The sequence below is a fragment of the Lissotriton helveticus genome, chromosome 4_1 (genome assembly GCF_964261635.1).
Source record: "Lissotriton helveticus chromosome 4_1, aLisHel1.1, whole genome shotgun sequence".
NCBI classification, from domain to species: domain Eukaryota; kingdom Metazoa; phylum Chordata; class Amphibia; order Caudata; family Salamandridae; genus Lissotriton; species Lissotriton helveticus.
Genome location: NC_136063.1, coordinates 1,164,021,061 through 1,164,036,285, shown reverse-complemented (window position 1 = coordinate 1,164,036,285; position 15,225 = coordinate 1,164,021,061). Strand labels below are relative to the sequence as shown.

Below are 15,225 nucleotides of genomic sequence, written 5' to 3'. Positions count from 1 at the left end.
GCACAGCAGGGGAATTATCCCCGCATGCGAGCGTTCCACGGCTCATGACGAGCTGCCTGGATTTTCCAGGTTGGACAGCTGGTTGAGCCTGGTCATGGTGGATGGAGAGGTGCTGAACAATTGAGGCTTGCTGGGGAGTCTATACTTTCTCCGCATCTGTGCTTGGTTTTGGACGGTGTGGGACATAAATCAGTAGGCGAAAAGGCAAGGTGGTCCGGATGGAACTTGCGGTTATTGGTGATGACCTAGAGTATCCAACACCCAAGTTGAGCACTAAGTGAACTACGCCTGTGGTGGCCGGTTGGGGCCCTGTTCGGTAGGTGTGCCAGAGTACTACAAGGGGAGGAGCTTGTGAGTGCTGGCTCCGGTGGTGCGCTGGTGCTGCTCGGCAAGGAGGAAACAAGACGCTCTGACGCATCATAGGGAAGGATAAAGGCGCCAACAAAATCTTGAACTACGCACAGCCCTAATCAACGAGACACACGAGGGAATTAAGACACTGAGATGGCTGCACCGGGGACACCATGAAAGCCCACCTTGAATGACATTCTGGTGGCCTTACAGACAAAGAGGGACAAGATTCTGTCCAGAATCGATGCTGTGGCGATCAGGGCCGGACTGGGAACAGAAACCGGCATTGGTAAACTGCTCAGCTGCCCCCCTGGGGTGAGGCGGAGTGCCGCTGAGCAGTTTGTGAGGGACGGTTTTGGCTGATTTTGTTACCGGGGGCTGATATTGCCGACCCCCGGTAAAAGAAACGGCCCCTCAGGGGTCCAAAACCAGCCCACACCCTAGCGGCCTACCAGGGAAACGCCCGGTGCCCACTATGGCAAGTCCAGCCCTGGTGGCAATTAATGTTAATCTCCTCAGATGTGACCCGTATAAGGTCTCAGACAGGGTCAAAATGTGGATGTTCTTCAGATGAGGGTCAAACCTTGCAGGACACGGTTATGGAGCGCCAGAGGAAGGCGATTAAGCTAGATGAGCGCACTGAGGACCAGGAGAGGCGCTCGTGTAGAAACAACTTGAGATTTGTGGGATTTCCAGAGCGGGCAGAGGGGCCCTCTGCAGAACTGTTTCTGGAAGATTGGATAACATTGATTCTAACTCCCGGCAAACCGTCAAAATTCTCCTTGCCAGGGGGTGCCGCCACGGGTCATCATAGTCCGATTCTTTAATTACCGGGATCGGGATATGTTCCTGCAGTCCACCTGTGCCAAGTCAAACGTGCACTACGAGGGACAATACATTGTTATCTTACCGGATTACAAGCAAAGGTTGCAGGACCAATGACACACCTTTCTGGTGGTGAAGAGACGCATGAGTGAGGCTGGGATGAAGTACAGCCTTCTCTATCCAGCCAAGATTCAGGTGGAACACAGGGGCAGGACTCTGTTCTTCGGATCAGCAGAGGAGGCTTCGGACAAAATGGATATCACGGGAGACCCGGAGTCACGGAAGGGGCCGAGGACAGAGTCGGGTCCGCTTGTGGAATCTACAGACTGGATTGGACAGGGGAGCAGAAAATACGGAGACATGCAACTGAGGAACATGCGTGCCTCTAGAAGAGTTCGAGTGTGCGAGGATGGGACCTTGCAGGTGGTGGAAGGGTCACCGGATTCTGACCTGACCTCCTTGGGGGTCATTCCTGACACTAATGTTGGCTGAATCATAGGAGGGGATGGGAGTGCTGGTCCGGGGCTATGGACACTCAGATAAGTGGCTTGAACAAATGTTATGTTAATCCATGTCAATTTATTCTCTTCTGCACTTTTATGATTTTGGGTGAGGAACAAGGTGGGTATGTTTGCCACGGGGGGAGGGACACACCCCTCACTAGCGGTTGGGCTCTATTATGGGAGCTGGAAGCTAAATCCTCGCTCCCGGTCCGGAAACCGGTCTCCTTCATGGCATTTGTGTGGATGGACTTATGCAGGACGTGGCCCAGCAGGCCATGTTCTGTACATTGTATTGGGGGGATTAATGCAGTGTACTAATATTTCATCCGGAAATCTGGAGGAGGGTGGTATGGGGTGGAGAATGGCGCTGTTTGCTCACTTTGTTGGCAGGAGGGATAGTTGTGTCTCACTGCCCAGTGGGTAGGGGGTCCTGGGAGCTCAATTTGTTTCCATTGTTATTCATGGTTATTGGGGAATTTCAAGGGATCCATGTCTGGATTGTGGTTCACCAAAGATTGATCAGGTCGATACTGTACTGGCGGTATGGGAACGGGAGTGGAACGCCAGCTGTGCAGGCTTATGGCTACGTCCCTGATGAAACTCCTTACGTGGAACCTACGGGGGATGCCGACACTTGAGAAATGTAGAAGGGTGCACTCCTACCTAAGGCGGTATAAAATAGCCATAGCAGGCTTGCAGGAGACACATGTCTGGGGTGATACGCTACCGTACATTAGGTGCAGGAGGCGAGGACAACTGTATTCCACTTCAGTCTCGGGATTTGCAAGGGGGCCCTGATCTGGGTGGCCCAGTGGACACCATTTTAACATCTGCATAATGTACTTGACCCCAAGGGACTTTATGTTATACTGCATGGTAGGCTGGACGGTCAGGAGATGTGCCTTGCCCTATTTTATGAGGTACTGATGGCAGCGACTCCCTACCTAGGTGCGCACATTGTCCTTTTTGGGTATATTAGCTGTGTCCTGGATGGGACATTGGACTGTGAACCCCCTCGGGAGATCACCAAGTCTGGCATAACTGGGGCGTTGGTGGACGTGATGAGGGAGTTGGGCCTATTGGAGCGTGGTTTGCTCGGCACCCGGAGTCCAGGTGTTCTCCTGTCACACACCTGCAGCCAATACGTTCAGCAGGTTGGACCAGTACCTCTTGTCGCAGACTTTGATGCCCAAGGTGGAGGAAATTGTGTACCTCCCAAGACATATAACGGATCACTCCCCGTTGCACTTAACCCTGGGCATGAGCAGGCCCAGATCGGCAATCCCCAGATGGCGACCCCCAACGGAGACACTTACAGACCCGTCCTTGCCAGGAAGCTAGAGGAGGATATTACTAATTAGTTTATGAATAATTGTGGCTCAGCATCAGCGAGAGGTCTAGAGTGGGAGGCAATGAAAGTGGTGGTACGTGGGTTTTGCCTCAGCACAACCTATGGGGTCAGAAGCAGACCAAACGAGACATTCAGAATACCGAGAGGAGGTTGGCTGAGCTGGAAGAGGTACTGCCTACAGCGCCTGAATGCTTGAATGAGTGGCAGGAGGTATGGGGGGAACTATTAGCGGTGCTTTTCCACCTGGACAAGTTCCACTATACCACATACCGACAGCGCCTCCATGTGGAGGGGGATCGCTCGGGGAACTGCTAGCGAGACTGATACGCAATGAGATGCTGACATCTCCTATCGTACAGATGAAAACCACGGGCAGACAAACGGTGTACAGCCAGCAGGGCATCCTGGATACTTTGGCGGATCATCTGGCTGGAGTATACATGGGGCACCCCACTCCGGCCCTCGAGGAGATGGAGAGGTTCCTTACTACTCTGAACCTCTCTCATTTGGAGGATGAGGCCAGCCAAGTGCTGGATGAACCAATCACGAAAGAGGAAATACTGGGGGGTATTAAGTCCCTGAAATTGGCTAAGAGTTGGGGAATAATGGCCTACCAGCCAAATTGTATAAGGGTTTTGCGCACATTCTAGCTGACTCCTTCTTGAGGTGTATAATGAGGCGTTCCACCTCCGGACACTCCTATCTTCCATGAATGAAGCAGTGGTAGTCATGCTCCTTAAGGCGGATAGAGACGCTCATCTTCCGGGGTCAAAAAGGCCCATATCCCTGCTGAATATTGACATGAAAGTCCTAAGTGGGATCATGGCGGCACAACTGCAACCATACATACAGCGTCTGATTCATCCTGACCAGGCAGGCTTTGTCCCCAAGTGTAGCACAGCCCTTAATCTACCGCGACTGGCCCATGTTTGGCACTCACCCATGCTCCGCCAGGAGTACGCTTAGGCACTTTTAGACATCGAACAAGCGTTCGACTCTGTTGGGTGGGTGTACCTCTTGGAGGTCTTGTGGGTAATGGGGGTAGGGGCACAATTATTGAAGTGGGTGCAGTTGTTGTACTTGGCACCCAGTGCTAGGATCAGAGTGGGACGGTTGGTATTTCGGGCCTTTTGAGTGCAACGGGGTACCAGGTAGGAGTGCCCATTATCGCCATTACTCTTTGCCATGGCAATGGATCCCCTCTTGGCAGGTTTACAAACAGGGTTGGATGCCTTCAGTGTCACACTGGGTGAGACTAATCATGTGGTGTCCATGTACGTGGATGACACCTTGGTGTATGTCCGGAACACAGCCTTTGCAATACTGATTCTGCTGGGTGCCCTGGAGAGGATAGGTCACGTGCTGGGCCTGTGGATAAACCCAGGAAAGTCTAAACTGCTACCATTGGGGAGACTGGCCTTGTGCCGATGTGAGGAATAGCCGGAGGTGGGGCTCCATGGATGAGGATGGCACCCCGATACCTAGAGGTCAAACTGGCGGAACCAACTGAGCAATACCTGGCGCTTATCATCTGCAAAGTAGTGGAGGGACTGTGAGGACCGGTGCGCTTTTGGCGGGACAGCCTCTGTCACTTATGGGGAGGATAGCTTTGATCAAAAAGGTGGTCCTGCCTAGATGCTTGTACGCGATGCAGCACTCCTTTAGGATCCCCCAACACTTCTTTACCACACTGGACAGGCTGATAACTGATCTATTGTGGGGACCCAAGCACAAACAGGTCAGTGCCCACTTCCCAAAAAACATGGCAAAACGGAGGTCTAGAGGTCCCGTGTTTGGAATATTATTACACAGCCTCACAATTACAACAAGCGATACGCTGGCAGGATGGGGATAATAATTGGGAGAAGGTACTGCTGGCAGGGACCTTCAGAGACAGGGAGTTGCCTGAGCTGTTAATGATGGGGGCGCAGGTACCCTTGACATAGCCATATATTGTTCGTCATATGGCAGAGATTTGGGAACTGGTGGTCTGGAGAATGTTGAAGAGAGCCCTGTATGCCCCGGACATGCCCTTGTGGGTTGTCCGACCTTTTCAACAGATCTCTGCATCTATGTCAGTGCAGAAGTGGTAGAAGGGGGGATGTCTGATTATGGGATATCTCTTTGACAACACACAGTATATTAGACGTGAACAGGCAATAGAACATTTTGAGATAGGTCAAGGTCAGTTCTCACAATATGGGAAGATAGCGCAAGTGGCGAGGGGATTATGGCCTATGTTCTGGGACGAACTCCCTGTCTCAAAGGTTTTTCAGACCCTGATAATAATGGCCAAAGGCCGCAGATTGATCTCCCATCTCAATCAGGTGATACGGGAGGACAGGCGTACTGCCAATTCTAGCGAAGTGGGAGGTACTGTCTGAAGACAATATTACTGAAAGGGACTGGGTCAAGATCCACGAAGGGGTTAAGCAAGTGAGCGCGAACACGAGGTTCAAGCTAATGCAATTAAACTACATACAACAAACGTACCTGACCCCCAAGCTGCCGCATAGGTTTTACCCGGAACGATCGGGCAGTGTCCTAGAAGTGAGGAGACGGAAGCTACATTAATTCACATAGTCTGGGCTTGCCCGACGCTTCAGGGATATTGGATGGAAGTCCTGACTGCGCTGCAGGGAGTAACAGACTGGGAGATAGCAGAAGAGATCCGGGTGGTGTTGCTGGGTTTGCTGCCCCGACCTAAGAATAGGAATCTTAGCAGTAAGTTTGTGCTCCTGGGACTGGTGCTACCGAAGCGACAGAACGCCATTTTGTGGCTGAGCCGCAGACCGCCCAAACTGACAAAATGACAACAGCTGAAGTGATTCAAATGCAGCAGACTAGACGAGACAAAAAAGGTAGAAGATGATTTACAGGCCTGGCGGGCAATGATGGGAAAGTTGACGAGTGTGGGGGGGGGGGGGGGCGGAAAAAGAAGATAAAGACCTAGAGGAGGCTGGGGGAAGCCCACAGTAAGGTAATGGACCAGATGGTACTCAAGAGACAGGGGGGACCGGCCATCACGGACATAATGGGCATTGAATCGACATGGAATGGGGGCTAAATGACAAGGATACACAACCTGAGACTGTACACCGGACATGGAGGTGGTGGGGGAAGTCCTAGTTGAGAGTGGGGAGGGTTAGAAGTGGGAATCTGTAGACACTAGTTAGCTTATAAAGTTTGGAAGCATGTATCATGGTAGACAGCTGTGTGGTTAGAATACAACAAGTCAACATGCATGAAGATGGAACGATTATTTATGTTAGTTGGATTGCTGTCTATACCTGTAAGATAATTGGGTTATTACCCCTACTGTGTATGCTGATTTGCTACTACCCAATGCATGCGGGCGAAATGATACATACCGATTTAGTAATGTTTGCCACAAACCTCAATATATATATTTTTTAAAAACACTTCTCAAAGCATACAATGCACCACATAGTTGTTAGCTACTCGCTTGTTTAACCTTAACAGTACATTCTATTTTCACCTCTCCTTTCCTTCTTCTCCCCCTGTCTCTGCCTTGTCTCTTTCTTTTCTTTTCTTTCTTTACTGTTCTTTCCTTTCACCCTTAAAAAATAATTAAAATGGTCTTGATTTAGCATTACAGTTATGTATTTCAATTCAAGTTTATTATGTTCATTATCTATTATAAGATATGTTTAATTTGTAAAATTCTTAAACGTTTATTATCTTCCTTCTATTATCAGAATGTAATATTATTCATATTGCATGTTCATATATTCGCTTGGATCGTTCTTCAGATGTCTACTTTTATCTGATGTAATTGCGTTCTGTTCCTTAATTTTCTTTACTAAACCATTTTTTAAACTTAAAGCATACAATGAAGTGAGAGTGACATTTAACTGTAGCCGGGAGAATAATGTAATATTGCTCCTCAGAGAGGTCTCTTTTTTATGATGAGAGCAACCAGAACAGCTTTAATAATGGATGACATATCATATTATAATGATAAGTAAACACCAGACTGCCAACTTACACAGTGCCACCATGTGCCACACAATGTCAGCTCCCATCACTTGGTCACAAGGTGAGGAGTGAAGTCACACAATGGAAGAAAAGAGAAACTGGAAACTACTGCATAGAGCGTCTGGAGGCTGTGAACAGCTGATGTTCATTAAGAGGTGTTAAAACACCACAGGACATGGGCACCAACCTCAGAAAGCATTTGTTTTGGGGGGGAGTTAGTGTCTGGAGGGGGCAGGAGTGCCTCTTAGGTAGTTACCGCCTGATGCACCACCCCATCCATGGTCTCACCCTCTCCTCACACAGTGATTTTTTTTAAATATTTGGCAGTTCTGAAATTTCTTGTCTGTGGATGAGTTAAAATTAGCACATTGCTTTCAACGAGTCATCATTTCCTTGTGGAATGTTTAACACATAATTGTTTTCATAAGTTTGCCCCATCTTTTTTCTAAATTAGCACGAATAATTATTAACCATCAACTCAACACGAATAAAACCCTTTTTGCAAAAGAAAATTGCACAAATATTCAAAGTTTTCAAAAGATCAAAAATCCTTCATTGTGTGGTTCTAAATCTAATTTCGGGGAAGAGCGTTAACAAGGTGGAAAATTACATTAAGACAAGGATAGTTCACAAGTTCAAGAAAGACAAAAGTGTATGTGGTCTTAGCAAAAAAGCTGAAAATGTACATCTGAAAAGACTGATTTTTAAGCTGTGTGAAGTTTCTGTTATGTCGGCATAATCTGGCGCAATTTTGTGACTTGTGTGATATGCATGTGACACGAAATTCACAAAATAATGGAACCACACCACGTGGCACTGCATTCATGGCAACATTTTAGTGCGGAAGCACGGGATCAACATTAACGACCAGAAAAGGGGGGGGGGGGGGGTAGGATATTCTTTTTGGCATTTGTGATTTTCGTGCTATTTTCTGTTTTTTTAGCTTGAAATGCGTCTTTGTATGCATTGCGAACTAAAATATTGTGCTATATGCCGGTTTTGCATTTCGTGAAAGGTTGCATAATCTTGTGGGATTGCACATGATTATGTGAAAGCAAATCACGTAAAATTGAAACACCCCGGCTAATTATGAAAAAGATCTTTCCATTATATCTTGCACCCTGATGTGATATGCAAATTAGTTCTGTGGACCGTTAATATGAGAAATAACGTACCTTTTTCAGGATGATGATTCCTTCCTGCGTGCTCTCGTCAGTAGTGATGTCAAACAGGTTCCCCCCGTCCCCTGGGACAATAGTATATTCAATTTCTGCATTTCTCCCAAAGTCGGGATCCACAGCTCTGATACGTCCAATGCCCGACCCAACAGGTGATGATTCTGGAACTTTCAGGTGAAATATACCTAGACAATAATGAAAAACAGTCATCAACTAAAAGTGAGGACCAGGGAAGTTACTAAGATCTGAGTGATCAGCTCACATAGAATTTAAATTTGCAAATATTTGAAAAAACAGAAACAAGTGTTTTGCAGTTCATTTTTCTCTACAGTGATCCATGAAGTGTCCAATTCACCCAGAAAGTGCTGTTTTGTACTGTTGCAGTGCTGCTAATTTACCCCAGAGAGTCAGTAGTAAGGCGGGACAATAACAGAGTAAGTTTCACTAACTCACAACAAAGGGCCCATCGAGTAAGGTTTTGACAGGGATACTTTAATCTGCATTTACTCATGTGTAAACCAAAATGAATATTTAAGGAGTACACTAATGATAGTCTTGCAAAGCAGCACATTGCTATAAATTATTCAGGATACTTGAGTCAAGGAACATGTAACAAAATTGAGAGATTTTGCATGCCATTCTTGATTTGCTTTGTAGTGCAGTTGTGATTATGTAGTGCTTCCTACCCCTGATGAAGCGCTGAAGCTAAATTCCTGACAGCTGGAACAACTTGTATTGGATGTACCGTTGCTTGGTTGTTACTGTTCAGAACATGTTGCTTAGTACAGAGTAGGCAAGAACCAGAGATAGTGGCACCAGCTGTTTGAAATACTCTATTGGGTGCTCCCACCAGTGACCTCTGTCACCCAGAAGGCTTGGAGGTCTGGATAGGCATGGGGTCAAGCCCCATATATATCTAACTTGCCACTGCTGCTTTCAATATTTTTATATGGCTTTCCAGAGATGCATGTATGGGAAAACGTGACAAAAAAACAGCATGTTGCTCATCAACTTTTAGCAAATGCAAAAGGTCACAGGTTCATCCACAAAACACTCAGGGGAAGTGGCAGTGAGAGGCGTTAGCCTCCTTGGCTTAACACCTCTCACCGCCACTTCGGAAACGCCAGGCGGTACCCTATTCTCAAGAATGTTGTGCAGCTTGTCATTTCCCCCTGCGACGGCGCTGAGTCCCATGACTTCACGCCATGCAGTCACCCTTGCACTGGAGTGCAAGGGTGTCTGCGAGCAGGGAGGTGTGTCTATGTACAGTAAGGTGTCCCTTCCTGTACATAAACAAACCTAAAAAACTGTTTAGTAACTTACACGTGTGCTGCTTCATGCAGCACACATGTAAGTTACAAAACAGCATTTTTTAAAATGTTTGTTTATATACAGGAAGGGACACCTTCCTGTACATAAACAAACTATGGCATTTTGCTATTTCCATGTGTGCTGCACAAGGCAGTACACATGGGAATAGCAAAAACGAGGAGAAATTAAGCATTTCTCCTCGTTTCGACACCTTACGTTCGGCGCTGCCACCTATTATCGCCGCCCTTGATAATAGGTGGCAGCTTCAAATTCAATGGGTGTTGCGATGGTACGCCCACCGCAACACCCACTGCACGCCCCCTTTCACGCTGAGTTTAGCGTGAAAGGGGCCCTATTCTCAAAGCAGCGTTAAGCCACTTAACATGGCTTTAAGCCATGTTAAGTGGGTTAACGCTGCCTTGAGAATAGGGCACTGGCCCTATTGCCACGAGAACGTCAAAAAAGTGATGTTCCCGTGGCGATAGGGGCTTGAGCATATAGCCCTCAGGGTCTTTCAGCCTCAGGGAAGTAGCCATGGAGCCCTTCTTCCTCTGGGAGCTGGTGGAGTCGCTGTTTCTGGTGAATCCAGAGCCTCCAATAATACATTGGCATAGAATAAAAAGGGCGATGTTCGTTACGTTTCTGTCTAATTTGGCCCTTTAGCTGATATCTTCAGGAGCCTTGTGTCATACTTTTCAGTCTGGGATATTTCTTGGGCCTGGTTCAGGAATCTTCAGGAGTTTGCATCTTTATTGTCCTCTGTCTCTAGAAGCCCAGGATCAATGAAACAGATGCATTTGTGCAGCACCCGCCTCCCAAAGAAGCCGGACAAAACCAACACCTCTTCAGTGAGTAGTAATTGATGGCACAAACATTTTAAAGAGGTCACCGTAGATGTCAGACTCTACTCCTTTGACCTATTAGGCGGCCACCATGCCTCTCGTTTATCAGTTCTTACTGATTATTTTTTCTTTTTTTGTGTGTACGTGTTATAGGCTTCTTTTTATTTGTCCTATGACGTTAGAGGCATTAATGACCCTGTGATGTCTCTTCTCATGATGTCAAGAGAGACATGTATTATTCCCACTATTCCCATGATTTAGTAATACCTTGAAGCTCTGATGCAAAGTATCAGGTGCCCTGTAAAACAGACAAAACGACTTTAAAAAAAGACAACATTCATTGTCCCTTTGCTGTGCTTTGCTATGTTACGTTATATATTTCTAGATTTTCTTATGTCTGCTTTGTTTTGTAACTTTAAGTTGCTTGTATGTGGATAGTACGTACTACCATTTGTATGGTTCAGTAGCAGAGTTCTTATGACTAAGTTAAGAACAACACACGCTGACTAAAACAAAATCGTCCTCCCCCTAATCTGAGAAAATATTGGTACTACTACTGTGCACTCCATTGACATGGCATGTCATATGTGATGTTTGGTCTCTTGTGGACACCAACGCATGTGAAGGTCTCTCAGACATTCAAAAGCAATGCATACTTAAACAGTAGATGATTCATGTCCTCACTGAGAAACTCAATTTTTTCTCTCTTATTCACATCTGCTGATAATGTTTTGGATGGAAGGCTGTGATGCTTTTCTCCATTGTGAATTCACTGAAGAAAAATCTTTGACTTGGCACAAGGGATTCTCAAGGGAGAACTGAAGAGCTAATGATGTCTTTGCTAGCAGTTGCAGATAGGCTGATGGTGCCAAAAATATTTCCCACTCTGAACTTCAGAGAACACTTCATATGCTCGACAGATAATATTTAAATGAGTGGCAAGATTTTCATGTGCGCAATATGTGTTAGATATTTAGGAAAATATTTTTACGAAATATCCTGTGTTGCCAACTTGATATACAACACATTTGAATCAATATTTGAAGAAAAAAATGTCCTTCAAAATATTGGTTGTGTTCCAGCCTTGTCACTGAGCATTTCAAATGGCACAAATAACCTGACTAATTTTGTGGGGGTGATGATAGTAGGCACTTGTAAGAGGGATGTGAGTCCTCCCCAAGTAATACGTTTTCGAACGTCAGAAACCTCTAGTAGAAAAAACATTGAAGCCTATAAGATGTGTCACACAGAAGCTGAATGCCTTGGCCATGGGGGCCCACTATAATCTTCTTTCGGAAGGCAAAAACTCAGAGCAGATCCACTTGGGTTTTATTGCCTGCCAAGGTCGCACCTTGGACGAATAGCCTTGGGTGGTTAGTCCCTTCATTTAGAGGTCAAACATTTAGTAATCCCCAACTTTTGCAACTTTTTGGAGCAGCTCCTCCTGGTCACTTCCACACTCCCTGCAATTAGATCCCAGGACCCACTCCAGCAGAGGCTACCAGCACAGTCTTGTCAGGGTTCATTTGCAACTGGTCCACTGGTCACTCAAGAAAAAATCTATCTCAGTTTTGTGTCCCTGTATCCACAGAGGAAATCAGTCAACTGGCCCTTGGAGCCCACTTGTCAGTTCTGGGTAAACGTCTGAACATGTTCAGCTCTTCTGATCCCCACACACTTCACAGACAGCAAGCACAGTCTTTTTCTGTTTTTTCACAGGTCCAGAAAATGTTCAGAGGAGTTGGGGTGAGGTGCTACTTTGGTCAATTGAATAGTCAATCTATGTCACTCCTTTACCTATGGGTAATAGGTTTCCAAGGGCAAACCGTCACACCTTTGCAGCTCATACTGTTTCATTCAATGCAAATTATCCCACGCGGCATCGTTATCAATAAAACCCAACATAGATGAAACCTTATGCTCCTGGAGGAAGCATCAGACATACCTTGGGGAATGTCAAGGGTAATGAGCAGCCCCTCCAACTCACTTTCTCATACAGCATTTCCTGGGTTAAGTTGTGTGACTTTCCTCACCTAAGCCATCCTGTGAAGACCCTGCCATTATTTCTGCTCTGAGAGCAGTATTTCACACGTCATCAAAGTCAGCACTGATAGGCCATCTGCATGCAGGTAAGCAGATACTAATCAGCTCGCTTGAAACTTCAGGTAAGCAAAGTCTAACTCTTGAAGAGTTACATTTCCTACATATTTATCAAAAACCCAACTTCACAATTGAATGACACAGGCCCCCAGGACAGTTGCCAGTCAGATTTGGCTGGTCCAAGGCAGCGGTGGTGACAACTTGGAATTTTCCCAGGATCAGCCCGCATAAAAGTGTCCGCATAAAAGTGTATTTGAATGGGTTTTGTGGATTTTTCAAAACTGATACAGAATTTAGTTTGCCTTACAGAAAAGCTGTAGCGCCTATGCATTGAAAACAGGAGTTTCCATGTCAATCAATACATTTCATCCTGCATGTAGGGCCTTGGGCTTTTTTCACAGACATCTTATACAGACTGCAGGGGTTATATGGAAGTGACCATGAAGATCGGAGAGCCCACTGCCTGCAGCTCTGAGGCTGCCAAAATGTAAGGAAAATAGATTATCAATTCATGTTTTAGTAAGTTTGAAACAGGGTACCGATCTGTTAAGTCAATTCAATTCATGAAGCTTTATTTGGTACAAAAGAATTGACCATAAAAGCACATATAAAAGATACATACATAAATCATTGAAAGTTAAAAATGGGTTACAATACAATACAGACCAATATACTAAAATATCATGCTTTTACGTACACTGATAGATTTGATTAAAAACGTGGCAGTATAAAAGCAAATGTCAGCAGATTTCATGTTAAAAATAAGACTCATTGCCTCATCTACTGTACGTACCCCATATTTAACAAACAAAGGCTTAAGGTACAAAATTCGATAATTCAGGTACAATTTACATATGAGTAAAAAGTGCAGGGTGCTCTGTTTTGATATGCCATCACACTGGCACGGTCCTTGAGGATGTTGATTTATGTTAGGCAAAGGCACCAACTCATGTACGATTCCGAAACTAAGTCTGGTTAGGACGAACTTATGCGAAGACCTCGTTACCAACACAAGGTACGGTGGAAAGCCTTCGGTGAGGGAGTATTTACTACAAAAGGAAACAGTCGTCATGGACCAACATGAATAAGCCCTCTTCTTTGCCCTATTGTCCAAAAACGTTGTTTTCAGTTCTGTTTTCGATATAGCCAGTGCAGCCCTAGGGTCGGCCAGAACATCGAGATTAAATATTTGTGAATAGCAATCAGAGACATATTTTATCCATGGGATTTTTCTATACATGTCCAGTGAGAGACAATCTTCAATTATAGATCTGTTTAAGGTCTTTTCATCCTGGAGCCATATAGAACGCCATAACATTAGTGGTCTTAAGGCTAAGAGATCATTCAGGTGATTAATGTCTAATTCCTGATGGGTCAATGCAGTGGCGGCAGATGAGGGCCGAAATAAAAGCTTTTTTAAAAAATAATTTTCCTCAAGCTGCAATTTATACACACAACTGTGACCCCAAATAGCCGCCCCATATAATGCAATACTGGCGCATCTCGCTTGATAAATTAGCAGCATGTCTCTTGTTCGTCTATCCCCAATTTTTGCTGCGAATTTAAAAATACCATGGGCACGTTTCGCCATTTTATTACTGACATTATTAAATTCATTAAACCACTTCCTATCATGGGAAAAAGTTATTCCAAGATAACAAAAGGAAGCGACAGATTGCACCTTATTACCGTCAATGAAAAAGGCAGTAGGTTTCTTATTTTTTGCCCCACAGGTCATTATATACGTCTTATCCTTGTTGATGAGTAGTTTCCTGACCCTAATAAACAGAGAAAATCTATCCATCAATCTTTGAAGCCCCAAAGGGGTCCTGGAAAGAAGCACGGCGTCATCAGCATATAATAACACCGGCAGTGATACGCCTTTTTGCCTGGGAGCATCTGCTTGAACATCTTTTAAAATTCCATCAATTTCATTGATAAATAAAATAAACAATAACGGAGCTAAAACACAGCCTTGTCTTATGCCGCGTCGTACGCTAAATTTAGGGGTACATTCTCCCTTGGTTCCAAAACGCACACAAGTTTCCAGTTTTTGGTACAACCTGGCAAGGAAGAAAATAATACCCTCTGGGGCGCCCATCCGCAACAAGGTAGGCCATAAAATTCCATGATCAACCATGTCAAAAGCGCTGCTTAGATCAGCAAAGCATAAATATAATGCGCCACCTTTAGCTTCTACGTATTTCCCAATTATGAGGTCAAGATTTAAACATTGGCCCAATGTGCCCCTGCCTTTCCTAAAACCAAACTGGCTTTCGGAAAGGATTGCCTTATCTTCAACCCACTCCTCCAGCCTAGCTAACATAACTCTGCTCATAACCTTTACAGAGGAGTCCAGAAGGGAAACGGGGCGATAGTTTTTTGCTTCAGACCAATTGCCTTTTTTGAAAATAGGGATAATAATAGATTCCCCCCATGTGGTCGGAGCTTCAGTGCAAACAGCTGCATTAAAAACGTTTGCAAGGAGGGGGCTCCAGATCTCCCGGACTGCTTTGTAAACATCTATTGGGACCCCGTCGGGTCCTTGGGCCTTCCCCCCCTTACTTGCACGAATTCCTAACTCGACCTCGGCCACAGTAAAATTTAAAGGTAATACGGGCCAATTACATGGGGTAGTAGCTGGGACATAATTTGAATCAAATATATTAGAAAAATGCGTTACCCAGTAATCACTAGAGACATTAAAGCTCAATACAGGGGTCTTATCATCTCTGTGGAATGAATTAACCGTAGCCCAGAATAAA

General features: G+C 45.4%; 1 protein-coding gene across 2 annotated transcripts in view; it reads right to left on the bottom strand.

Moving 5' to 3' along the window:
- Window positions 1-15,225, bottom strand: part of CDH12 (cadherin 12) — a 1,332,533-nt gene that overhangs the window by 240,922 nt on the left and 1,076,386 nt on the right. For both annotated transcript variants that reach the window (XM_078687751.1, XM_078687752.1), the window contains one exon: window positions 8,205-8,392. In XM_078687751.1, coding sequence (XP_078543877.1) covers window positions 8,205-8,392 — 188 coding nt within the window. The remainder of the gene's footprint in view (window positions 1-8,204; window positions 8,393-15,225) is intronic.